Source organism: Helicoverpa zea, chromosome 7 (assembly GCF_022581195.2).
Source record: "Helicoverpa zea isolate HzStark_Cry1AcR chromosome 7, ilHelZeax1.1, whole genome shotgun sequence".
Lineage (NCBI taxonomy): Eukaryota > Metazoa > Arthropoda > Insecta > Lepidoptera > Noctuidae > Helicoverpa > Helicoverpa zea.
In genome coordinates, this window is record NC_061458.1 from 10,000,058 (window position 1) to 10,026,417 (window position 26,360).

General features: G+C 38.4%; 1 protein-coding gene across 9 annotated transcripts; it reads left to right on the forward strand.

The window, feature by feature from the left end:
- The first annotated feature begins 167 nt into the window (after positions 1-167).
- Positions 168-26,335, forward strand: LOC124631679 (PH and SEC7 domain-containing protein). 9 transcript variants are annotated; one of them, XM_047166203.1, is made up of 19 exons: positions 168-477; positions 8,986-9,052; positions 9,629-9,682; positions 10,070-10,160; positions 11,924-12,166; positions 12,598-12,714; positions 14,365-14,491; positions 15,298-15,437; positions 16,919-17,029; positions 17,960-18,078; positions 18,364-18,737; positions 18,985-19,160; positions 19,838-20,031; positions 20,362-20,563; positions 21,041-21,192; positions 21,602-21,830; positions 22,154-22,298; positions 24,203-24,325; positions 24,424-26,335. In XM_047166203.1, exons 1-19 carry the CDS (start codon positions 343-345, stop codon positions 24,547-24,549), a joined length of 2,925 nt encoding a protein of 974 aa, XP_047022159.1. In that variant the 5' UTR covers positions 168-342; the 3' UTR covers positions 24,550-26,335. The 9 variants fall into 9 exon arrangements, with proteins under 9 accessions (XP_047022159.1, XP_047022161.1, XP_047022160.1 ...); XM_047166205.1 differs by having other exon boundaries at positions 17,960-18,069; XM_047166204.1 differs by having other exon boundaries at positions 15,304-15,437.
- The last annotated feature ends 25 nt before the right edge of the window (positions 26,336-26,360 follow it).

The following is a 26,360-nucleotide window of genomic DNA, read 5'->3' on the forward strand; positions in this document are numbered from 1 at the left end:
TACCCTTCAACATGTAACATTCATGTATGAAATTATAACGAAATATTCAAAAGATTGCCTTGTTTTATCAATGACATTGTGATCATTGTGATACATTATTAAATACGAGAACACTGACAGAGAATATCACCCCAATAAATTAAACTTCAAAATTATTATGTATCTGTACCCGTCTTCGCTTTGGTTGGGTGCGCTTGCTTTTTATCGTGTGTTGTAATTATGAATATTTTTCGTTTTAAAATAGAATAATATCCATTTTAAATAGTCCCTCATGTAGTTTTACTAAAGTGTTACAAGTGAAATCCTTCTGTGGAAGCTAATCAATGCTGCTGTACACTGAATATGGCTGACGAAAGACTAGTGGTTCTGAATCGTAGTGACAATTTGGGATTCGGATTCTCTTTGCTTGGCGAAGCCGGTTTGCCACATATTATATACGAGATCGAAGAAAATTCTCCAGCCGCTCGAAGTGGTGAAGTAAGATTGAAATCATTATTTTCATACATGTAGTAATTCAAGTATAGTATGTACCTACCTACTTTTACACTAATATTCGCCAGCTTTTCGCAGTTTCAAACAAAATCGTTTCAAAATTTCATTAAACCTAGTTAAAAATATATCACGATTGTTCGCTTACTCAGATTATAACTTATTTTTTATTCTGAAACTTGGGGCTGCAACATATTAAAGTTTTTAATGGCTTTGCTGATCGAGTTCTAATAAGTTTTTTTTATTCGTCGATAAGCTGATTAAAGTAGCTAAACAAATGTCTAGTATAATCCCAATACAATAGGATTATAGGATTGTGGTGAGAGTAGGTAATTAAAATGATGCAGTGAACTCCCAACACCATGTAGGTACTACAGCTGTTTGTCTATGTAATAATACTCAGTATGATTCACTCACGCCTGTAATTATGCTGAACTTATAAACAACCAGTTCAAAAATATATGCAAAAATGAAATTATGTAAATCAAAATATAGCCTCATTTACAAACTTGAATGGCTAATCACTGTTATTTAATTTTAAATCCAAATAATATTTTGTCAGCTGATAACAAACATAAGATGGTTATAAAACTAATCTGCTTGTATTAATGAATGCTGAAATTAGTTTATTACTTGGCTCATTATGGTATAATCTTGGTAAACACCTGGTTTCTTAGTTTCTTTTATTTGACTTGAAATGACTCACCCCTGCTTGTTAAGTGACAAAATCATTAATTTTAGATATTCTCAATTTCTGTAGTCTAATATGTGCATCTGTTTATATTTTAGAATAGTGTAGTAATTTTATGAGTATAGTTTAATCATTGTTTTTAACAGGAAGCCATTTCCAAAAACAGTAAGTAGTTGCCTTCAATATTAATACTTTAAAAACAGTTGTCTAGTAAAACATTATTAAAATAAACTGTGGTGAGTCATAACAAGCTTTTATTTTTATATGATTTTATTAATAGAATAACAAAAAACTGTCCTTTTTTAACTTCAAAGTTGTTATTGTTAAGATATGTAGCAAAGCAGCAATTCATGTCCAAAAAACAATGCTCACAAATTAAATATAAATTTATGAATACAAAGGAAATGCCTGTTTGTCTCATAAGGCAAATATTCATTGTTAGATTTAGTACTAAAATCAATTCCCATATTCTATATCCTTTTGTCTAGTGAACATGGATTTTATGAACCTACTGCCTCACAATAGTGATGTTTATTATCAGTTGAACTATGTGCATCATGTGACTAGCACCTGCATCTGTATTGCATTACACATCATCCAATTATATTACCCAGTTAGTTTCAACATGTCAAGGTGCACATGTTTAGGTAACTCATTATGCAGATCATTTGCCCATTTTACTTAATTGTCAACCTGCAGGTGAATTGCGTAAACAGTGTCAAATATTCCACACATTTACTTGTTTTTACTTATTCATAATGACCATAGATGAACTGTACCTGTTTTGGCAACTTGCCGCTGTTTACCCTGAGGGAAAACCTTTAAATGCTGTGTGGAAACTTAACAAGATTATCAAGCTCGTATAAGTCCTACTAGTAGCTAACTTCAAGCATGTTGTTGTTTGTTGATGAATGATAACCTTAGCCTCAACTGAATGTTGATAGCACAGGCTATCTACCTTTGTTTTTCTTCTCACACACACTTATGTAGACACAGTAGCAGTAGTAACTAGGTGTAGCCCAAACTGCCAATATTAGCAATATTAGAAACGCTTAGCCTGATGGATGAATTTTTAAAACATGAGATTTGCTTCCAATGTTGGCTTCAATATAAAAACTGTAAAATGGGCACAATATAGTACTGATGTAACAAAGTTACATTACCTACAATAACCTCGTATTTCTAATAAATAGTTTTATGACCATTTGTATTCCAATAGGACCTGAATATGTCAATATTGTGTTGCAAATGACATCATAGATTGAAATCATTGAGTTTGAGTGTACCAAATAAGTAATAACTCTTTATTAAACGCGATGAAACGTCACTGCAGTTGCGAGTCCGCAATACTTCCATGACATGCTGGGTCAAACAGGCGACGACTGACGATAGAATTTAATTCGCGCACAAATTATATCAAGGCCATTTTTAACATATCATCTCCATGACTAACTAGTCTGAGCAGTGAACTCTGGGGCTGGCATTTTCTGGATACACAGTAGCTCTGTTCATATACAAACTATATTTAACTGCCTCGTTGGTCTAGCTGTCGCATGTGCGGCTGCTGAGCGCGAGGTCTCAGGTTCGATTCCCGAGTCGGGCCGAAATTGCTTTGTGGGTTTTAGAAGACTTTCACAAAGCAGCCCGGAGCCTGGAAGTTGGTGATTGATACACCCGTGCATCGGAGAGCACGTAAATGTCGGTCCTGCGCCTGATCTCTTTCCGGTCGTGTCGGATTGCCGTCCCATCGGGCTATGAGAGTGAAGGAATAGGGAGTGCACTTGTGTCTGCGCAAATGCTCGTGCACTATAATATGTCCCGCGCAGTTGGCTAATCTCCTTAAATGAGAACAGCCGCCGTAGCCGATAATCGGCTAGGAGGACATCATATTTAAAAAAACTCTTAATATTCGAGTTAAGGATGAAATCCCTCATTTCGCTAAACGATTTGAGGCTTACAAAAATAAAAGACCCCACCCTGTGTGCCATTACCAAAGTGCAGCTACTAACAAAAGTCATAGAACCTGTTAGATATTTGAACGAAATTGAAAGCGATAGCTCTAATATTAATAAAATGAATACTTGTCTAGATGCTTAACACATCATGCAGTGTCGAAGGTTGATATTTATCAACGTGATAGGTGTCGCCGTTTACCGCAGCGATCAGCTCACAACACGTGTTTAGCATTATAAATTTTACAACTGTACGAACCTATGAAGGCAAATTAATCGCCGTTTTTCCCTAACTGTTTAGTCTGTACATATTTTAGTGCTCATGACGTCAACTGAGGAGACCTTCCCATTTCGCATCCAAATAACAAGACTTTATAAATTCGATTAAAGCACACTAGTAGATGGCTAGTAACATTCGCAGAAGTCGAGACAGTTACGTACTAGAATGTAGTAGTATCATTCCATACAAGTTCGCTAGTTTTCACTACTTAAACGGCATGTAGGTATACTCATGGACACGACCCGTAATCCCACGCAGCAGCCGGAGGCAGCGTCACTGCGTTACTAACGTTTGATAGTATTTTTTATGATCCTACTATAATTTATTCGCAGTGACATGAATATAATAATGCCATTTATAGCATTCGTCTTTGTGTGGTAGCCGTTTTTTTTTTTTCAGTTTTAATAACATTCTTACTACTCAGGTCATGTCTTTGTGCAATTCGTTTACCGTAGTGAGCAGTGCGCCCCAGAAAATAATTGGGCAGTTTTTAAGAATTTGCGGCAAAAAATTACAGAGATGAATAAAATGTGTCACTATTTTTAGGCCCCGCGCTTTCGATTTTCTAATTAGCGGGTGAATTATTTGCGTCGCTCATGCGTGCTACATCAAGTATTATAATCCGAAGCTTCGTAATCATCTCGTCATACATCGACAGCACACTATCCACCACAAACAACTAATAAACGTTTCTGTTTTGCGATTGCGATCGAATGTCATTTGTTAATTTAATACCTTTGATTGGACGCGATAATGCGAAAGCAAGACGATAAACCTTCTTTCACTTCTAATTACGGTTGAGTATGATAATCGATCAATTTTACATGATAACGAGCTACATGTTCCGATTAGACAAGCGATCGCGAATTACACCATGGCTTATCACACTCTTCATGGTGTTTTGTTGTGGGTTAGTAGCACTTTCTAGCCTTATACCTTGTGGATTTACTCCACAAGGAATAAGGTCATCAATATTATCAGCCTATTTCATTAGGTTTTCGTTACCATAGTCCACTAAACTTTTATCTCGGGAGGCTCCGTGTTTCAGTTATAAGAAAGTGTTCCTCGTAATTACCTTGCGCAGCAGAACGCCAATTTTATTAACTTCAGACCAGACATCATTAAAAAGCCCATTGTATTTGATAAAGGCTCTGTGCTTCATTTCCAGTGCCGTCGTCCTGTTATCTATTATTTTTAAAACTCTTGAATTTCAGTTATAAAACAGGTACAAAATATGTGAATGAAAATCTATTGTTATTGCAATTTCACAATGTTTCCTATCAAAGGCGTTGTGCTATCGAGAGTATTATTGTAATAGAACTGTGTACCTTGCAAACATTAACAATTATAGTTGCCGCAGTGATCGCAGAAATCGTTAGAAATCTTTTTCCGCTATAAACTACGGAAACTGAATTTACAGCTTAATCGTTTTCCTTCATTTTGTAATATTGAATTTCTTAACTCTTCATTATACATAGGTAACGAAGTTTCTTTTTGAGCCTCTTCCAAACGAAACGTTATTTTTCACTAGGCTTTATTAGTCCTTCTGACAATAAAACATTCAATAATAAACAGGACACAGCAAATGCCGAGGGCACATATTAAATGCGTATACCTACATGCGACCTGTTTAATTAAATTAACTCACTAACTAATAATTATTTGTCACAGGTTGACGTCATTTTGCACTCAACTTATTGCTTACAATTTGCGTAAACATCGATAAAATATGTATTTCGTGGTCAATTTTGAATCTGGTCCAGACATGAGTCGTATGAAGGACTTTGATATTACCGATGTCTTTCAAAGTTTCGCTGGAATCTACCTGACCTGCAAGTTCCCCACGTAACAGCATTTGGTTGTAGTACTTGTATGTAAAACAGCTGTTTTGGTGTTACCACTGTTCCGCTTACTTTCGCCTTTCGATAGACCTTTCACATTTGATGAGACTTCTGCGTAATAGCATTTCTGTCATTTATACCACGCCACGTATGTATCGATGGATTTTCTTTTATCACTCGTTGGAAGTTCTCAAATTGGTTACAGAGCTGGCCACTAGCAACGAACTAAGAGCTTTGCAAAACCAATTGACTCTCTTCTTGAGACGATCTAGGTCATCTAAAGATAAGTCGTCGACTTAAAAGCTTGCCTTATAATATCCTGCAGAATCCGGGCTTCTGTCATTTATTATTAAACTAAGGAACGTCCTGCAATCAAACCCCGCAAGTTGTACAGTATTCGGGATGTTTAGATATCCTAAACAGAATCGAAGTTGAGTCCCCCGATATGCGTGATACTGCCGAAATTAAACAATTGAAAAACAAACTAATAATGCAAGATTTTTCTGCATCAGGGAAATACATTATCCGTATAAATATGCAACGCACTAAATAAAAGGTTATCAGTATAAAAATAAAACAAATGCAATAAAAAATGTATTCGATGTCGTCAGTTTACGACGACACCCATTACCTAAGTAATAATAAATTGATCGATCAATTAAGTCTTGGCGTTGTTTAAGAAACTACACCCTGTTTGCTCAGCTTTGCATAAATTATTCAGTTGGAAAAAAACTAGTTTGTCCTGAAGTCGGCTTGTAAAATTATACAAACGATGTTATTTTCCCGTAAAATGTTAATAACGGGCGTCTGTAAGTGCTCATTCAATGATTCCGCGTTATAAATATAGTTTACACCTTGTTTTAATTGGTCCGCGATGACGTGAGAGAGGTACCCGGGCAGGATACATCTTAGCATGAATGTTATTGGTTAGGTAGTTTGTTTTTAGTCCTAACTTCTGAATAAATGACATTTCAAGCAATTAGTACGCTCTAAGGGATTGTTCACACCAAACGTATTGTCCGCCGCTGACTGTGAGTATACTCACTGTCTGCCCCAGTGTGAACGTCGACTCAATCTGCAGTACCCGTACTCACCAAGCCGACAATAAGCTATCGCGTACGATGCGCTACATGTGTGAACAAAAGAATAGGCTCGTGTAGGTTCACACTAGATGCGTACGCTGAGCGGCTGACTATTCTACACATAAAAGAGCTCAGTATTTGAACCCCCCAATCTTCATACATAACAGATGCTATGTCTTCCCAAGCGCATCTTTGTAAGTTTCTATCACTAAATTCTTCTGAATTCGCATTCCAAATAAATTTTCTAGAATGTACTTCTGCAATAAACTTTTCGGTGTCGAACATCGCGAGGTGTCACGTGTCACGTCTGTCCTCATTGAAGTTTGTTTCTCGAGTGTATTGCGGCCGAGGCGCGCGGCGGTGCGGGCGCGGCGGAGCGGCGCTATTCGGCAACTGCGTCCGCGTAGCCAATCCGCGTCCGCCGTGCATAGTCGCGTAGTAAAATAATCGGCCACTGAGAGTCAGCGACAACAGACGACGTAATAGCGTATAGTCGGTTCGGTGTGAACGACAATTTCAATATATATGGAAAAGAAATAAACTGCGTAACGCGCGCTCACAGTCAGCGGCCGACAATACGTTTGGTCTGAACGATGCCTAAGATAGCATTAAGGACATTAGAACGTGACGAATTATTAAACAACCTTAGGCTGTCTGGTTTAATTAAATTATGATATTAATAACCTTTGGAAGTGACCCCCTTTAAGATACTAGTGTAGGATGGCATTGGTAATTCGATACAATGAGCACGCTAGCTGGTCGCGGTCCGTTTGAGCTCATTTCACTCTCACAAGCTGGAGATAGCAACCAATAGATAGCATGGACAAACAAATAGCGTATCATGTTGAAACTCTTTAAACTTACTCAGATACGAACAACAAAACTGGGTGAAGAACTACTAAAAGCATGTAGGTGGTACATAAAAGAAGTTAGCCCGAGTGGGCGTAGTGCCTGCGGTCGGTCGGAATTACAGGCGGCCGAGCCATAGCCATGCACGCCTCTAGACGACTGCAATAAATTCCTGTCTGCAAACACATGCCACATTTTACGTAGTGTATTACACAAACAAACACTAAACTTAATTAAAAAACATATTTGCAAATAAGGCGTGTTGTCTTGTGACATCATCTAACAAGCACAGCATGGTGTGGATGCCTTTCATTCAACACTGAATAGCTGCGTTCATTACACCCTTGCTATCAGATTCAAAAGACAAGCTATCGGACAAAGAAAATCACTGCAGTTGTTATTAAAAATTATAACGCAATATATGTAAGTAACGAAACACAACCCAATTCGGTGGATCCTCCCTCACATTCACAGTTTAATACATATTTATCCCTTTCCCACATATCGCAGCTGGCAGATCTTCTTATGAATGACCAAGGACAGCACTCTAAACAATAAAGTCAATGCTCTATTTTTAATGGGTTCGTTGTTTTCTTATCAAAGTAGGTGCCGGAACTTGGAAGTTAGCTGTAGCGTCGATAATCGGAGCTCAGCTGGTACAGAATTCATATTTCCGCTACGCACTTCTGTAGGAGTTTGATCAAATTTATCTGAAGCTCAATCCATTAGCGGACCCTCGTGTGATAACGACAAGTTGACAGTGGGACGCCGACCGCGGCGGACGCTCGCACCGCACCGCTACTCCCCATTAGATAAACTTATCCATTCCAACGTAATGTGTTCGTGCTCGGGAAGTCCTGTGGCCACGAACAATTCCGGAATATAAATACGACCTTAATCGCAGGATAAAAAGAACCGTGTGTTGTGATTGTTTGAGTATCAAGTTACGAAGTGTTTTTAACAGACCGGTCATGATTAATGGACTGCGCCTCAGTGAATCATTGACATCGCCGCAAGGATGCGGTGATACCGACGGTTAGTCGTCAATAAACTATTGTTTAATTAGTTGCTCTGTGTAAATAACAATTTAATTTGTGTGAGTGTGTGACTTTACATTCGTAGTAAACAGAACTCAACTCACGTATCAGCTTGAGTTTAAAATTTAAGGTCAGTATTCGGCAACATTGCCAAATTTGGTTAGTGTTACAACCTTGTTTTGGTATTTATGTTGAATTCGCGGTAATGTTTGGTTAGCCATCTGCGTGCATGTGCTAAAACATGATTTGGATTTCCATTCGTTACGCTGCATTTGCAGCGAAGGTATCCCTAGGGCTGTTAATCTACGATCAAATCAAAACATTTTACTATTCAGTGTCATATTTACCTTAAATTATATTATGTATTGTACATTATATTTTACAACCGGACAAGTTCTGCATGTACTGAAACCTTGCTTGGCTCTGGTGGTTCCCCAATAAGTTTAAAAGTCACGTGTTGACAATAACTGAAGGCTGTGCCGCACATGTAAATGCATGTTTAAACTGCATTATTTTACAATACTGAATCGATTGTTAGTATCGTCACTCCTTGTATTCGCATACTCTATGAACTAGTTTCTCGCCAGTTTATCGTATGCTTTAGTAAAGTGCAAGCCCCTAGTTGGAAACTATCGTTTTATTATAATCTATGATTCGTAACTGACGTATAAACAAGGACAGGTGCTCAATTGGACTAAATTCAATTGTAGATCCAGTGTTTTTCGATTTGAAATAAGTAAGTGAATACGCGTGTTGAATTACAGGTCGAGGCGGGAGACGTTTTGCTCAAGGTTAATGGGACTGATGTAAACCGGTTCACTACCCGAGAAGGTAAGGAATTTGCCATTTATCACGCACATGCCACTTATCTACGAAACATTCTTAACATACAGATAACTGGCAGAGTAATTGAAAATGATATTTCATCTCATATGTAAATACTCTACAAGAGCCACTGTGATTCAATCTTCAAATAACTGAATGGATAGCAGCAGGCAGCTTCGCTATATAACTTAGCAAGAAGTTTACGCACGGATAATGCGTTGAAAGAATCGTTATGTTATTAAAACGTCAAGCCTGACCGCTATCTTTGAACTTATTAACACTAATTCAATGATCGCGTTATGGCCGGCTCGTGCCCGACACGCAACTTCGCAATTCACATTTCACACGTCTACATACAGACCAACAATAAGAAAATAACCTTTTGAGTCCGCAAAATTGATTTTCTCCGACATGTAATCAAGATGTTATCACAACGTAAATCTATAAATTGTTCTCTGTCGTACAGCCTGCGTAATTTTATAACTTTGCCTTTATTTTCATCACAATTATTAATACATAGGTATTTTATTATTAAACATATTTTGTTTGTACATAAACAGAATTTTGCATTGATTGTTACAGTTCTAAAATGCTTGCGACTATCGTCGGACCCCGTCACTTTAAGACTGAGAAAGGGTGAGTCTAATATTTTATCCAGAATTTATATAATGTATTGGTGGATATGAGCCATTTGAACTATGACATTCGAAACGGGAATATATCGCGCCAGCTGCAAGTAATAAAATTCGTTTATCCCCGAGTGGTTTGGTCGAGTTTGCGAAGTAAGCCTCTACAAATAAGAGTAGCCATACGCGAAGTAATTTTATAGGTGGCTCTCGGGATCTGGGCCGGGATAACTCTCGTTCACAGTGGCTTTGTTTCTTTAATAATGTAATATCGCAACACATCGATACTCATATTGTATAGTACTCGTATTTTCTTTGTAAATACTTCATAAGTTGGTAGTTACGGCGTGGTTGTTGGGTGTGCGTGAGATAACAGCTGATAGTTGTATGTGTGCAGACCCACAGATCAAAGCCAGCGTGAGGCGATACCTGGCCGCGGCGGCCGAGCGTCGCTCTAGCGGCGCAGGCGCACGCACCAACCACGACAAGTGAGTTTCTGTTCTCCTGCTGTGATTTTATACAGATAAGCTCATTGATGCCCGTGAAAGCATGATTGCTGCTTCAACAAAATACGCGCGTGCTTGTTATTTTCATACATAACATTACATGAAACAAACACATAGTTGCATGGATATTGGTAGTATTACCTACGTGAAATCGCAGACAGTTTTGCGTTCATTAATTTGTTCCGATTATGTTCGGGCGGTGGGTGAAGCCTGGTGTATGCGGTAAGTAATCGGAAACTAACCCCTCTAATGGTACGACAGCTGATTTCCGACGTCGATAGGTGAATATTGGTAGCATGTGTCGCGGCGCGGCTCGGAGGGGTAGGCAGCCACCCTCGCCACTCTGACACGACACTCTCTTTACTCGTGTATTTTGGGAACACGGTACTGTGAAGTGCTCCCTCTCAACATGAATACAGCACCTAACTCAGGACAAATGCATTCATGCCCAAATATTTATGTTGAAATTGAAGCAGACGGAAATCTGCAACCAACTAAATATGACTTTCAGTTGAATGTTAACATCTATCTAATCTAAAGCCTTAATTATTCTCCTGAGATGGATATCAAAAAGTCGTGATATTTACATTAGCCTCACGTTGTATTTCTTGATAATTAAAATATCTGTTGGTCGGAAACCTTGAAAGTGCATACGTGTATGCTTGGCTTGTTTTAGCTTTGAATATTTTATAGCGCTTTTAAGATATTCTAAAAGCATTACCAGCAGCTGTTGCCAATTGATGAAATCGATTTAACGATTTTCTAAAACGGATTCAACATCTAAATATTTTTCGTGAGATGTGTTCTCAGCTGCCGCTCTTTAATTCATAAGCAAGAAGTGATTTACTGTATTGTTGAACGTTATACCGTTATTATGCTTATTAAGTTTTGCCATAATGTGATCTTGAAGCGTTACTTAAATTAGTTTATGCTTAGTGAGTTATTAAAATAAAACTGTTACACACGCCTAGAGGAAAGAGCTAATTGATTCAAATGTATACTTTAATGAAAATGTAGTTGAACAATATATTTTTGTAAAATAAGAAACAACTTTTTCAAGAATATACATTACCTATTAAATAGATGTATCCTTAAACTTCAATATTTTTACCACTGGGACTTTCAAACTAACGTTTTGTTCGTTGCTTGTATGTAGCAAGGAAAATATATATTAGCAGCATTTGAAATAAATATAGAGCGGGGTACAAGAGAGAGCCAGTAGAGTAGCTTTAATAAATTGTTTACAGCATCTGTATAACAAAACAATTCCCAGCTGTCAAACCTTTATTGTTACCAAGTATTCTTTCTTGAACTATCTCCGCGTCATCTCAAAAACTTCCAGTTTATATTTATCTAAGTTATCGCGATGCGTCACAGGTCACCGATATGTTCGGACTAATTTAGTATATTTACCTCGAATTGCGACTCCTTTTGAAACAGTCTAGATGATAAAAACAAAGTTATGAGCTGCACTGCATAACAATAAACATAAGCAAACCGTGGAAGGTATGAATAATTACAGTGGTGCAGGCAGGCACTTATCTTCCCGCATACGTGACAATCGGCGCGAACGAAACTTATTGTGTCGACCGCAGTTAATGTACTGAAAACGCAGTTTATGTTCTGTAACCTATTTGTAATTAGATCGACTGTTTGTATGCTCCAGTTGGACATGATCATAGTACAAGTTTGTGAGTCGAGGAAGGTTAAACATGTTTTAGAAGTTAGTGACTGATTCCCGTCAGATCGGCATCACTGCCTTCGAGCAACTCGAACAGTAATTCGTCAAGTAACTCGTCGAGCAACGGGTCGGGAGTGCACTCGGGGGACAGCTGCGAGGCGCTGGTGGCGGACGACAAGCGCCGCGGCCGCAGCACGCCCAAGTTCGAGGCCTACATGATGACCGGCGACCTCATGCTCAACCTGTCGCGCGTCGAGCATCCCCACCACAACCACCACGCGCCCACACACCGAACACACTACCATAGGTAATTACATTCTCTACTTACTTCATTATGTAGCTATTTCCATCTGAATGCCAGGGTTCACTTCATGCGCCCGTCGCCGATATTCAATTTTAATATTATCTTCCTGTACCTACCTAATTCTAATCAGCGCAAATATATTCTGAAGATCGTGTTTTTACCAGTGTACATTTTACGAGGTTTACTTAATTAAAGTCACTGAACTAATTGGTGCAAATCGCAAACACAAAGAAGAAGCAACCATGTCGTTAATACTGTTATCAGTCATTTAGTTTTAGACCAACAAACAGTTAAATCGGTCTCACTTATCGCAATAGCGGGAACGCCCCTCTACGAGCCTAAACGCATGTCACATCAGGAAATATCCCTTCGATCCGTTGTAACGTTGAATCTTCTAGAATAGATACAGAAGTAATGCTATGTGGTATGTCCAGGTACAACTCAACGCCAGCGTCTCCCAGCGAGAACCGCCTTTGTGGGCGCGTGGAGCTCGCGCAGAGACACAACTCCTCGCCCGACACCGGCCTCGTTGGAGACCATGCCAGTAAAATGTAATACCATCTGTTTCTTGTGTTTTCACTTGTCTTGTTTTGTTTGTTATAGTGGGAAACTTCTATCCGTACCCGGACAAAATATAGCCTATGTGGCTCGGGCATAGTCTAGTTTTCCAAAAGTGAGATTTTTTCAAATTGGTTCTCAAGTTTCTAAACTCTTTGGGTACAAACAAACAAAAATGTTTCTTCTTTATTATATGTAGTTATTTATTATATATAGTAGTTTATGTTTATTATACTTTTAACCCTAGAAGCCTAATCTATTTCGAACGTACACAAAGCCTTAACATACGTCTCAGAGGCGTACACATATAAAAGCCCCGATTTTAGGTACATTATTTAATTATTATTTTTATTATTGAGCAGAAATTTTAATTTAGAATATAAACAAAAAATAAAACAACACTGTTATTAATTTTATAACTATAATTACAGTTATTTATTACAACAAAAAAACAATATGCATAAATTGGAACAAAAAAAATTAACTTCTTCAAAATCAGCTAAAACATATATATTTTTTTGAATACCAAATATTTTTTTTACGCTAATATCTATTCTTAGAGCAAACATTACAACTAATCAGATTTGAGCTTTAACAGTTGACCAAATATGTCCATTCTGAGTACGATTACGAACACGATAAATCCGCTCCGAGTTGGTAGGTGGTAAAACACGGTCTGCAACAGATGATGGACCAGCTTCTGCAACAAGGGTAGGGTCGGTTTCTTCAGAGGCTCCAGATTCTTGTAAAGACGAAACGTACTCAGACACTTCATTATTTTCGTCCTCGCTTTGAACGTTGTCGATAATCTGGTTATCCTCAACTTCGGAATCTGAATCTTCCTGAGAAGGATTGTCTTCCTCGTTCAAAATTGCAAAAATATCGTCTTCGTCTAATACATTAGACCGTGACATATTTATACCTGAAACAACGCCGAAAAAAGATATAAAATATACGAAAAATAAGCAATAGTAAAATCACTCAATCTCAGTTAAAAGTTACACAAAGCCTAAACATACGTCTCGCAGGCGTGCAACACTTCGATAAATCAAAAATGGCGGGACTTACCTCAACGATACGGGCACCGTCCTCTAGCTCCCGTCGGCCACGGAGGTAACAGAAGAGCACCACGCGCTAGCTTCAACCGTTAGAAAAAAACAAACGATATTCGAATGCGTGTACGTCTCGCAGGCTTAGATTAGGCTTCTAGGGTTAACAAGATTCTTGTTTACTACGACGGTGCGATAAGACCTTACTAATGTCATTCAGGCCTTTGTTTTGTCGTCTTTACATAAATCGTTGATCGATTACTATCAGGCTTCATAAGATGATCGAGCAGATTATCTTATACTTGTCTGATGCTCTTAAATCTATTACTCACCAATCTATTTAAAGTCTATCTATCAGTCAAGTTGCTATTGATGCATACAAATAATACTTCCAGTTTTTCTTCTTTTATATGTCATAAGGGCCGATATTTCAATTGCCAGATAACTTTTATCTGACGAATATGTTTGACGTTTTGACAGCAAATACGTCAAACGACCATATTCATTCCTCAGAGAAGTTCTCAGAAAGAAGTTAACTAATGATTGAAAAATCGGCCCTTAAACAAATATATTTGACAAGAGCTTGTGTCCCAGGTTCATATCTCAGCCAGCGTCGCCGGCGGGCGGCGCGGGCGGCGCGGGCGGCGCGGGCGGCCCCGGCGACGCGAGTGCGCGCGCGCACCACGCCGTGCGCACGTCGCGCTCAGAGGACCACTTACAGGTAACTCTATGGGAATACCATAAAGGACAATGTTCAATTAGGCCCAGGTAACACCCAAATGGCAGCGGCTGGCATGGCACCCTTATTACTTTAACTACATACTTTAAAGTTTAAAATTATTTCACACTGAAAGTGCTCGCCGCATCTCTGCCGGCCACTGCTATACCGGTGTGACTCGGGCCTTATAGAATTAGGTGTTACTGCAGAAATTCATGACATTAAATGTTAGAAAATATATTTATTGTTAATTCCACGAAACAATTAATCGAGACTTGGATGCAGCATGTTGACGGCCCATGTTGTTTGTAACTTTTGTATGGAAACGGTTTTAGGTAATATTTAATTTTGAGGCGTGGAATATTTCCTTCCTTGCTAGATAGAAGGAAATAGATTGTGCCTAATAATAACTCATCCCAGAATCGGCCTAGCACGAAGAAAGCCGACTATACTACTCATCTTTGTATCTAAATATAGTATTGAGTCACTGAACACTTGTTAAATTGAATAAAATTCACATAAAATCGTCTCGTTCTATATAACGCCGGCAGTAAAATTGCTAACATTCAATTAGAATTTTATTGTAACAGTTTGAAATTGGATGAGCTGGAACATCAATAAAAAGCAAATAATATATGAAGCACACAAAAAAAAAATACCACAATATTTAAAAGCAATTATTCAAACTTGGCCTTTTTAACCTAAGACATACACAAGACAGTCCAAAGAGTATTTATTCCTTGGATTTTTGCTTCACTAATAAATCTTTCTAAATTCAAATACCAAGTTATAAAATATTCCACCGTAAGTTCCAGAAGGAGTCTTCTCTAAGCGCCGTAGCAGTGGAAATGGAAGAAGACGTGACGTCATCACTCAACACGTTGCTCGACGCCCGGCCCGACTCCGCCACTCCCGGCCCGCGGTCCGACTCCGACCCCGAACGGGACAGGTGGCATTCACATAATGGGACCTTTAAACTATATAAACGTCGTTTTTTTAAAACAACTGTTCACTTTGAAAACATAATAACAGTGATACTCAGCTGCATCAGGTTAGACTGGAAACCAACCCCAACATAGTTAGAAAATGGCTCGGGAGATCATGTTTATTTTTTTGTCAATTGGACAAGAAAATTCATAGTAAACGGTTGTTTTAAGAAAAGCTGTGAACTTGGATGTTAAAAGTGTATGGTGGCTGGTGACTCAAGTTTACTACAATAAATAAAAACGCAACTGACTGATTTTGTTCATGACATAGGTTTTAAGAAAAAAAAGGGGATAAAATATTATTTAAAAAATGTTAAGCTAATGTGAATCATCGGTAGGAAATAAATAATTTATAGCCTTTCGTATACATGGCTTCATGTAAAGTACATAATTAAGAACTGGATAAGACGGCTTGTATTAAAGTCATGCCGTTACGATACACCTATACACAAGTCCATTATGAGAAGTATACAAAAAGATGATTCACATCAAAAAGCCTATTCACGAATTTACCGCGTAAACAATTATTATTTACTTAACAAAAACAGGTCATCAACTTTGTTCCAACAATTGTTACCTGCGTTTTCCTCAAACTATTGTGTTTAAATTAATTGAACATACATTACCAGCCACCATTAACTAGACTAGAGCACACACCTCAGTGTCACCATCAATCCATGTTTAATGTTGTTTTGTTTTAACCACGCTGCTTCGCGTTAGCATCACTGCTCGGTTTATTTCTGTCACGGCAATTTTATCTTAATATACATACACTATGCCGGATTCACCACTCGAATGACCTACAGACTTGTAAAACTGATTTTATTTAGTGTTTGTACGAAATATTTTGGGACACTACCCCTCGAATGTCGGTTATACAAAAAATTCTGAGAGCGGCCTCAGACTAGCGTTTCTGCGAGTATGCGCTGGGATTAACACAAGCGGGCCACATTACGAGGTGCAAAAATACATGGGCTATTCATTCGGACGTATTCATTTTAATCTAAAGTTGACAACTATCAAATTGTATAGTACACTTTCGCAAATGACCACTTTTTTACCAGCCGTTGGCCAAATAGCCAATATCATGCGTAAACGCACAATGCGGGTAATGAGCTAGTTTGAAACTGTTCTAACGCCAAACCTCTCTCAAGTCAAGAGTATCTCGGTTTGTGGTACTAATGTCTGTAGGACACTTGGGCATATATTTGAGGGGTTATATTCTCCTGCCGGGGCTGCGGGATTGTTGGAAAGATTTACCGCGGCCATGCTACATAAAAGGCCTACGATACAAAATTATCAGTAAAGGTCTGACACTCCCTCACCGCTGGTAACCCACAGCGGAAAGAGTCATTTGATCATTTCCAATCAGAAAAAAAAAGGTTGTATTCGTGTCGAGTGGTGAAACCGACCCGTGTGGCGTCAGTGAGTGGTTGTGTGGTAGGATCGTGTGGACGTACAACGCGCCGGTGTCGTGCGCGTCGGAGCGAACGCACTGCAACGGCTCGGCCGCCACCTCCAACTCCACCTCGCTATCCGACGGCATGTCCCAACGGTAATGCTCATCTTTATACTGATACTTTGTACGGTACTACACTTTCGAGTAAAAAAAACACATACAGTCTGACCTTTTTGCTGCAGTTGACAGTTGCTGTCACGCTGTCAACTGCACAAAACCTTCGGTACTGATTTTTATTCTGAACGCTGTTAGTTGTTATTACCATAGTATATACTGGCAACTAATAATCTCATACAATGGGATTAAATAAAGTGAAAGAAAATCTTAGACAAAATATTATATTAGAAATTAGTAACTACTCTATGGTCGCCTGTATACAACTATCGGAAACGTCGAATTAGGTTATTTCGGTGAAGGTATTTTCAAATGCGGACCAATCTTTGCCCCTTCTTTTCTTCCGTTTTAGCTAGATCCATGTATCTTCTAGTAGCCCAACTTAATACCTACGATTTTTTCCGTCCTGTGTGAATAAAACGCGTTCAAATAACGCTAAAATATAAAGGTGTAAAATTAACCACGGAAATATTCAATTTATTTTAGATCAATTTATTGTTTATATTCTGCGATACTTCATGCCAACGGAGTTTTAATGACATCGTAATCAGAAAAGTCCGAAGCAGTGCTTGTTAACATTAGAGCAATAAGGCGTTGATACCTAAATTAAATAAATATTTACTAATTTACCTCCTAAGTCCTGCTCTAATAAATGTTGTAAACTGTGTTATATGTTGTATTAGAGCTTACTAATAAACTGCCAAATGTCGATGTGCCCATCCATTCCGAACCTACCTGTCTATAACGTACTATCGGACTTGTATATCTATTGAGATTCAATTTTTAAATATAAATTGCGGTAAGCAGTCCTAAGAGATTCCCTCTGTACAACCTATTTTGATACCAATTAAAATCCTTTTCTAACCTTGATAGCTAGTAAAATATAGATGAATAATGTATGTGTGTGTGCAGCTCGTCTTCCCCCGCGTCGCCGACGTCTGCGTCGTCGTCGGTGATGTCGTCCCGCGCCACGCCGCCGCACCGCCAGCTGCCCGCGCACCACCATCATCGACCGCTTAATGGTAACGCAGGTTATTATACTAGCTAGGACATGCATTTTATTACCTCTGTAGTTCTATTATTGCGTTACTGTATAAGCAGCAAGAAAGTTGTATCTCATCTCCAGATTTTTTTTTAACTATCTGACTATCGCATTTAACGTAATTTGCATTTACAAGCTGAAGCTCTACTTTATACCTTAAAAGTGACAAATATACGGAGGAACACCCCAAGAAGCTCGCGAGGCATGTTTTTAAAGGGTTCAACGTGCCAGGCGCTGAAACCGCCCATTTATTTAACGATCGTTTTTTCTTTAGGTGATATGAGTTTATCAGAAGCAGTGTCGAATATATCCAGTCCGGACTACCAAGACCAGGACGACATGTTCGAAACAGGCCGCGAGTGTCCGCGGATGGAACTATCCGATCCCTCCGATTCAGATTCCACAATCCTAGTGTCAGAACCCTGCCACAAACGAGCCAAATCCAACTCTTCATACTCAAACGAACACGGAAGCGACGTCACGCTCAACGGCGACCACAACAACGACTATAGAATAGTGATACAAGTGAAAGGCCCCGACAAACAGAACGCGAACGCGACAGAAAATGTAAATAATAATAACAATAGCAACTATACGCAGAATGGTAAAGAAAATGGTCATAATTCACCGGAGAACCAGGGATACCAGGTTAGTGCTATTACTAACCTTATAAATATAATTTCTTGGATGTACCTACTAAGTTCACAATATAGTCTTCCCTTTTTGTCAGAAAATTTAGGTTTCTAAGTTTTTCTACAACAACATTACAAAGGGTTGAAATGGTTTTATGTCTTCAAGAAAAAGATAGTATGGGTGTGCCATATTTTTGCTCGACTAGCCTCGACTACATTTGCGTACTTCCAGATTTGTCTTAATTTATTTTGTTCTGTCTCAGGAGCTAGGCAGCGGGTCAGATGGTGGGTCTGACGAGGGGTCAGACGGTGACTCCCTGCACTCGTTCCACTACAGCCCCAAGGCGGTCGACATACCGTCGGCCGAGCGACTCGCCAAGCGATTGTATCACCTCGACGGATTCAAGAAGTCTGATGTCTCTAGACATTTGAGTAAAAAGTTAGTGCCTGTTAATTTTTGTTGAATTATAAAGGTATGTTATATAGAAAGATAGATATATTATTTGTTATGTACAACAATTTAAGTAACGAAATAAAAAGTAAAATATTAAAGTTAGTAATATAAGGCCCTCCAATGTTTCACCAATTCACTAATGGGCGGTCTTATATACTTTAAAAATTAGTTGTACAGGATGCAGCAAGAAAACGTAGTTTAGGTTCCCACCAGTAGAAGTAAAAGAATTTTTCAAAATGGTTCAGTGGTTTTACAAAACAAAAAACAAGAGATGTTTTTTTTTTAATTATACAATTATATAGAGAAGTGTGTTTGTTATGGGGCTTTGGACAATGGGTACTCCTGCATCAGCTGCTACAAATCACTGTGTCATCGTCTGCAATATGTAGCCGTGTTCAATATGCGAATTTAAAAAACCCTTATCTATTTTTCGCGCTTTTCAATTTTTTAATATCAAATACCGTTCGAAACAACCATGCACTTATTTCGAGTGACATCTAAAGCCCGCTCTACACTTAACCCGCGGACCGCCCGCGAGCGCGAAATGCGTTTCGAAGAATATGCGAAACGGCTCCACACTTGGCGTTCGCGGCCTTTCGCGAACATCACGCGATCCGCGGGCTAAGTAAAGAGCGGGCATAAATGCAATGTTTTCCTTACAGTAACGAGTTCTCCCGCGCGGTGGCGGAGGAGTACGTGCGTCACTTCGAGTTCGGCGGCGCCACGCTGGACGCGGCGCTGCGCGGCTTCCTGGCGCGCTTCGCGCTCAGCGGCGAGACGCAGGAGCGCGAGCGCGTGCTCGTGCACTTCTCCCGCCGCTATCTTGACTGCAACCCGGGCTCCTTCAACTCGCAAGGTAACAATACTGAACTTAGGAATGTTCAACATATTATATTCTGTGATCTTGAACAGATCTATTATGTTGAAGCCCAAAGCCATAGATCTACTATATTGGTCATTATGGGCTTTGATAACCCTAATTTACTTGTGACGTCATACTTATGTCTCTATTATGTGTAGGTACTCCCACTTAATACTCCCTTATGTACTTTTCAACTCCCTTATACTCCCTTATAAAGTGGTCGCACCATATAGATATTGACTGTTCGCCTCCTTTATGCCGTTTATTAAAGACTTCCCGCTCATTCTTAATTCGAATTTTTGTATGTTTTTTTTTTGTTCCCAGACGCGGTGCACACGCTGACGTGCGCGATCATGCTGCTGAACACGGACCTGCACGGCTGCGGCGGCGGCGCCGGGTTCCGGCGCATGTCGTGCGCGGAGTTCATCGACAACCTGGCCGACCTCAACGACGGCGAGCACTTCCCGCGCGACACGCTCAAGCAGCTCTACCACGCCATCCGCACGCAGCCGCTGCAGTGGGCACTGTACGTACATGTGAAGATGTTACATACATTTCGCAAACGACGTGGCCAACATATACGTGAGGGTGCATATACACCGTGCAATTAGCTTAGGCATGTTGAGGCGCATGAGCAGATTACATGTATTTTAAAAACGTGCGAGTCCAGCGACTCGCGCATGTACCAAAGCAAAATGCCCACTTGCGTGTTCTTGTTACTTGCGTATATTAACTTGCCCCAGCTAGATGCACCATGTCAGTTTGGCAATGTAGGCATGCCTCTTATTGAGGATAACATTTGACAGATATACCATCTGCCCATTCACAACTTTAACCACTCCAACTATGCTAGTTTTGGGCCCAATATTGAATTCTTACTTTTTTAAATGTCTTAAAGCTAATTTCAAGATACTTTCTAGGTCTTGGAAGAGCAATTTTAATACGTCAACTTTGTGATGAATGACGTTTGCTATATAAAATTAACCCTCATTTCTATATACAGTGACGCGGAAGCTACGACGGGTGGAGCGGGTGAGTCCCGCGCGGGCGTGGGCAGTAATCCCTTCTTAGACGTGCCCGACCAGAGCCGCGCTGTCGAGTATAAGAAGGGCTACGTCATGCGGAAATGCTGCGTCGATGCTAATGGGAAAAAGAGTAAGTGAAAGATGTTACTGGATAAATAGTTGTTTCGTGTGTTAATTACATATGTACCTAGTTAGTTACAAGTGAAGCTAACATAGGCGTGTTAAAAATTAAGAGTAAATTAAGACTGGGTTCAAAACCATACCATAACCAGCAGTGATAATTTCACAAATCAGCTGTCAAATCGGTGATTTGGCAGCTGATTTTGAACATAATAATTTATGTTGGATTGTTGAAACAGCAAGTTTGTGTTGCGTTTTGCCACAAACAAACAGTACTTTTGATTCGAACTTTGATTCGAACTTGTCCTATGTTATAACGTTATTGACCCCACTACCTCTTGTATAATTCAAGTTCTTGTGGTGTCTTTTTGTTTGAATAAACGCTTTATCTATCTATCTTATTTTAAATGTTTTCCCAGCTCCTTTCGGCCGTCGGGGATGGAAAATGTTCTACTGTACACTTCGAGATTTGGTGCTGTATCTTCACAAAGACGAACACGGATTCAGGCGCAGTCAGATGTCCGACAACTTACACAACGCTATAAGGATACACCACGCGTTGGCTACGAAAGCGACCGATTATACGAAAAAGCAGCATGTATTTAGATTGCAGACTGCTGATCAGGCCGAATACTTATTTCAAACGAGGTAAGTGTGTTCTTTATTCCATCATAACTATCATATTTTATGGACGGAATCATCAAAGATCGGGATTTTCATCAAAGTAATATTATGTAATCTCTTGTCTGGTCATATCGTCTTCTACACACATTTTCTCTAGCAGTCCCATTAGTTCTGAAATTGTTTATTGACTTTTCAGCTATAACAGCTATTCTATTTCAAATTTTTTGACATTTATAATGTTTTGTTTTCTGCGATTACTGTTCAATTAAATGTTTGTGCTTGGTTTGTAACATTTTTGACTTTTATAATTTTTATAGTTGTTATTAATGCCTATCTTGTATTACCAGCGACTCGAAGGAGCTATGTTCGTGGGTGGAGACGATAAACTTCGTGTGCGCGGCCTACTCGGCGGCGCCGCTGGCCGGTGCCGTCGGCTCGCAGCGCAAGTTCCAGCGCCCGCTGCTGCCCTGCACGCATACCAAGCTTAACATGGTATGTTTATATTGTTCATGGGTGTTTTTCAGAAAACTTGACCCTAGCAAAATGGGCCTGTCCCACACATTCAAACATTTTTATTTTGATTTTTTTATATGGCACGTGTGAAAGTGAGTTTTTGATTAATTTAGGTATATATTTTAATATACAATTAAATCGATATGTAGCATAAAAAGTGGATAGTTATTTTTATATTTAAAATAAACCTGAAGAGGACGTATAAATATCGTGTGTCCCATGGCGCTCTTGGAGATTTCAAATACATCTAACTTCTAAAATATTCGTTTTTAGGTATGTTTAAGTTTTTGAACTTAGTCTCTGTATTTCTAAAAACGTATTTTTAATTTTTATGCCATAAATTTATTGTTATTTTAAGAAATATCATTATTTTAATGTTGTCCTACGAAAATCATTGTTCCGGAAAATCCGGTTTCGTCACGGTGAATTTGATATCGTACTGAAGACAAAATCTACTAATTTGTGTTTTTTCTACCTTCTTGGCAACTTTATGATCGTATTAGGATTCCTGCATTGCCGTTTTAAAGTCAGTTAAGGCGAAAACTGTGACGACAATGTTGGTGTCATCGGCGCGCAAAATTTTTGGTCCGGATAGTGGCAGTATTTAAAAGGTTAATAAATTGTTTTTTTAACTCTATAACACTGTATATAACATAAACAACTCATCATTATTAGATTAGTAAGGCTAAAAACAAGGTAGTTTAAATAAATATTAGTTATTTTCAATTTTAAAAGTCTCGTGAGATGAAAACGTCACCTCCTGTGCGTCACGTTACATACTACCGGAACAAAATCGTAACGATCTTGAATTGTAAAGCTTAGTGTACAATTAAATAATTTATGGGAGCGTCCTGTCCGCGCGTGTGGTAGGTATCAAACGAAAAGGCTTACATTTAATCGGTTTTGTTTATATATGTGTGTGTAAAGGTTTATATCTAAAAAAATTGTGAGTTAATACTTTATTCTTTGTAATTGTGTTTTGAAAACGGCAGTGTGGACATTGCTCAAATTATTCTTATCCATCACGAAATTTTCATAATAGTCACTGTCCCATATTCTGGATGTTACAAAAATGGTTTTAAAATATATATTTTTCATTTTATAGCGTTTATTTTGGCATCATAGTATTTTGTTAGTATCTAAAATTTCTCACTAGGCTTGATTTTGGAAATTGTAGCGGATATCATTAGTAATAACAACTTTTCTAGTGAGATGTGTCCAAGAAGTGACGAAAGTGAAATTATTTAGATGATTATTTAATAATCTTATAGAATTATGCTATCGCTTTGTTTGTTTTTAAAAGATTTTAAGTATATCTTTATGCTACCATAAGTTGATTTCGTTTTAATACTTGTTTGTTTTATTTTTAATTAATTATATTTTGTGACGTTCAGGAATACTATGCATCATACGCTGACAGAAAAACTTTAATATTTCTTAAAATCATCTTATAATTTTAATTTAAAATGCAGATTTAGCTAGTTAACAATATATTCTTTAATATTAGAGTAAATATAATAGAATTCACGAAATAAAAAAAAAATATTTCCTGTGCGTCACAGGGTATTCTTTTCTGAAAAACACCCTCATATACATACCCCTTTTATAAACTGATTAATAAATTATTTAAGTCAACACAGTTACTTGTCTAGAAAAATTATGTAATTATTAGCTAGCTTATTTAGCTTAAGCTTAAGCTTATTTTGCCTGTAAAGTATCAAAAAAAATGATATGTACAATGGCACTGCCTATTTTTAATGAAATCTCTTCCAGCAGACCCGTAGTAGGAGAGGCATAATTAAGACAAATGTAGTGAAACTGTGTAAAAACAAAAGATTATGATTATATTTTTTATGATGAATTAATCATCTGGTATGTTGCAGCGCGATCAGCTAGCGGAGCACGAGGAGCGTGCGGCGCGGCTGGAGGAGGAGCTGGCGGCGCTGCGCCACGCGCGGGACAACGCGCCGCATGCACGGGACAAGGAGCACTACCTCGTGCACGAGGTAACACATACACTGCAGCTGTATAAGCTGTCTGTGAATTTGTTCAAAGAGAAAAAATATTCAGAAGCTAATGCTAATGAATCTGTTGTTTGTGTCAGATCAAGAGGTACCGCACGTACGCGTACGTGATGCGGTCGCGCGGCGGCGGCGCGGGCGCGGAGGAGGCGGCGCCGGCGCTGCCGGAGCGGGCGCTGGCGGCGGGCGCAGTGGCTCCGCCGCCCTGACGCGCCATGGCGGTGTTCGCCGCCTGCGTGCTGTGACCGCTGTGCGCCTGTGTCTCTAGTCGCCCGACTCCTCCGGCATAGGCGAGACTTCCTGATGACTGTCACGTGATACTTCTCTGTAGTGAGTGGCCGCCGCCCGGCCACCGGACGACTCTTGCGATCGTTTTTATAAATTTCGTCGTATTTAGGAAGTTCCGTTGTATCATTTCGCGTCAGCGATGAGGCTGAGCGGTTATACGCTTTAATTATTCTCTTTTAATATCACAAATATTGGCATAATTAAGATACTGTAAGTAAAATCATTTATCATTCCATGTAATCTGTATCGCTGGTCATTAGAGTACAGATTTAAGAAAGTGATAAAGTGGCTAGGAGTAGCTGTTGACTCATTTTTATTCCGCATGATATTCACTCGGTATTTTATTTGACAACGGCTGAATTTATTACAATATTGTAAATAGTTTTTAAAATATTGAGACTGATACATGAAGTTATTTATTTCGTTCGTAAATTAACCAGTGTCAAATCTTAGGCATCGATAGTGTATCATTACACCCCTAGGATCTCAGATGTAATTATATTATAGCTATAGAATGGAATGTTTGCGACTGATGTGTATGAAATCTCGTGTTGATCAATCATTTGTACTTGGGGAAATCACGTATTAATGTAATACAAGCTTTATTTAATTTTTTTAAAGTCTTATGACATTAGGCAGATAGCAGTAGTAAGATATTAAATCTGAATTATGTAATCTATTGATGATAAGTGTTGCAGCTTGAATGGATATAAAAATAACATTATTGAATGCTTTAAGCTATCAGAAAACCTTCTTTAATCCATGTAACAGATATATTAAAAATTGATTTAAAACCAAACTATGAAACATATCTGAGACAAGTACACAAATTAACATGATTCTGTCCTATATATTATTTCTATAGGTTCTCAGAATAATGCCTATGATTGTATTTCCTGTATTATGATTGATTCCAGCAAAGCAAAGCACCCGAAATTTAAGTGATTATATTTTGCTTTAGATGTAAAACCAATCGTTGTAAATAAATCAATATTTTTTATGAAATGTTTACATGTTACTTTTATTTTTTATATGTTTTACTTAAATGTATAGCTTGGCGAGTTTTGTTTTATTTTATTAATAATTAAATGTTTGCTACGTGTTTGTGACATTTAACAGCCTGTACGTGATATTTTTATTCCTCTCATAATATTGTCTCGCTAACCTATCTTTAAGATGCAAAAATCCATAATTGGATTTGTATGTCTGTTAAGTATAAATCATTTGCTAGTTTTGCTCAATCTGAATAATTGATTAACTTTCCTATTTATTCTTATGGTTTCCATTAATTCTTCAGATATCATTGTATCCAAATTAGTCATCTTGCAAGTATTATAAATTAATCTCTATTGGTAAGTATGGAATTAACTGTTGGCTGTGCCCGAAAATTTAGATTTACAAACATGATTCCATATCTAATTATTGGGAATGTTATAGTTGGTATAGTGAAATTATCTGTCATAAGCCCACCTTGTAACATCACACAATTGAGAATGTTATAAATTGACCAGTCTATGACATTATGCTTATGCAAAATGTAAATAAGATAGTCTTGGGAGCCTGATACAATATTGATCAACTCTAAAAGTACATAATAAATTGTCTAAGTATTTGAAACTATTGTGTAATAAAATAGCATTAGTTTTTTTTTTCTTTTATACCAATCATAACCCCTTTTAAGAGCTGAAATAAATATCACAAATGGAATTTTTGTTTACTTTTACCACTTTAA

Excerpts from the sequence above, each read along its gene's own strand:
- LOC124631679 (XM_047166203.1), top strand. The coding sequence starts at position 343 with ATGGCTGACGAAAGACTAGTGGTTCTGAATCGTAGTGACAATTTGGGA. Across the intron at positions 21,193-21,601 it reads CGATGCTAATGGGAAAAAGA|CTCCTTTCGGCCGTCGGGGA; the intron begins GTAAGTGAAAGA and ends ATGTTTTCCCAG. Across the intron at positions 21,831-22,153 it reads GAATACTTATTTCAAACGAG|CGACTCGAAGGAGCTATGTT; the intron begins GTAAGTGTGTTC and ends TTGTATTACCAG.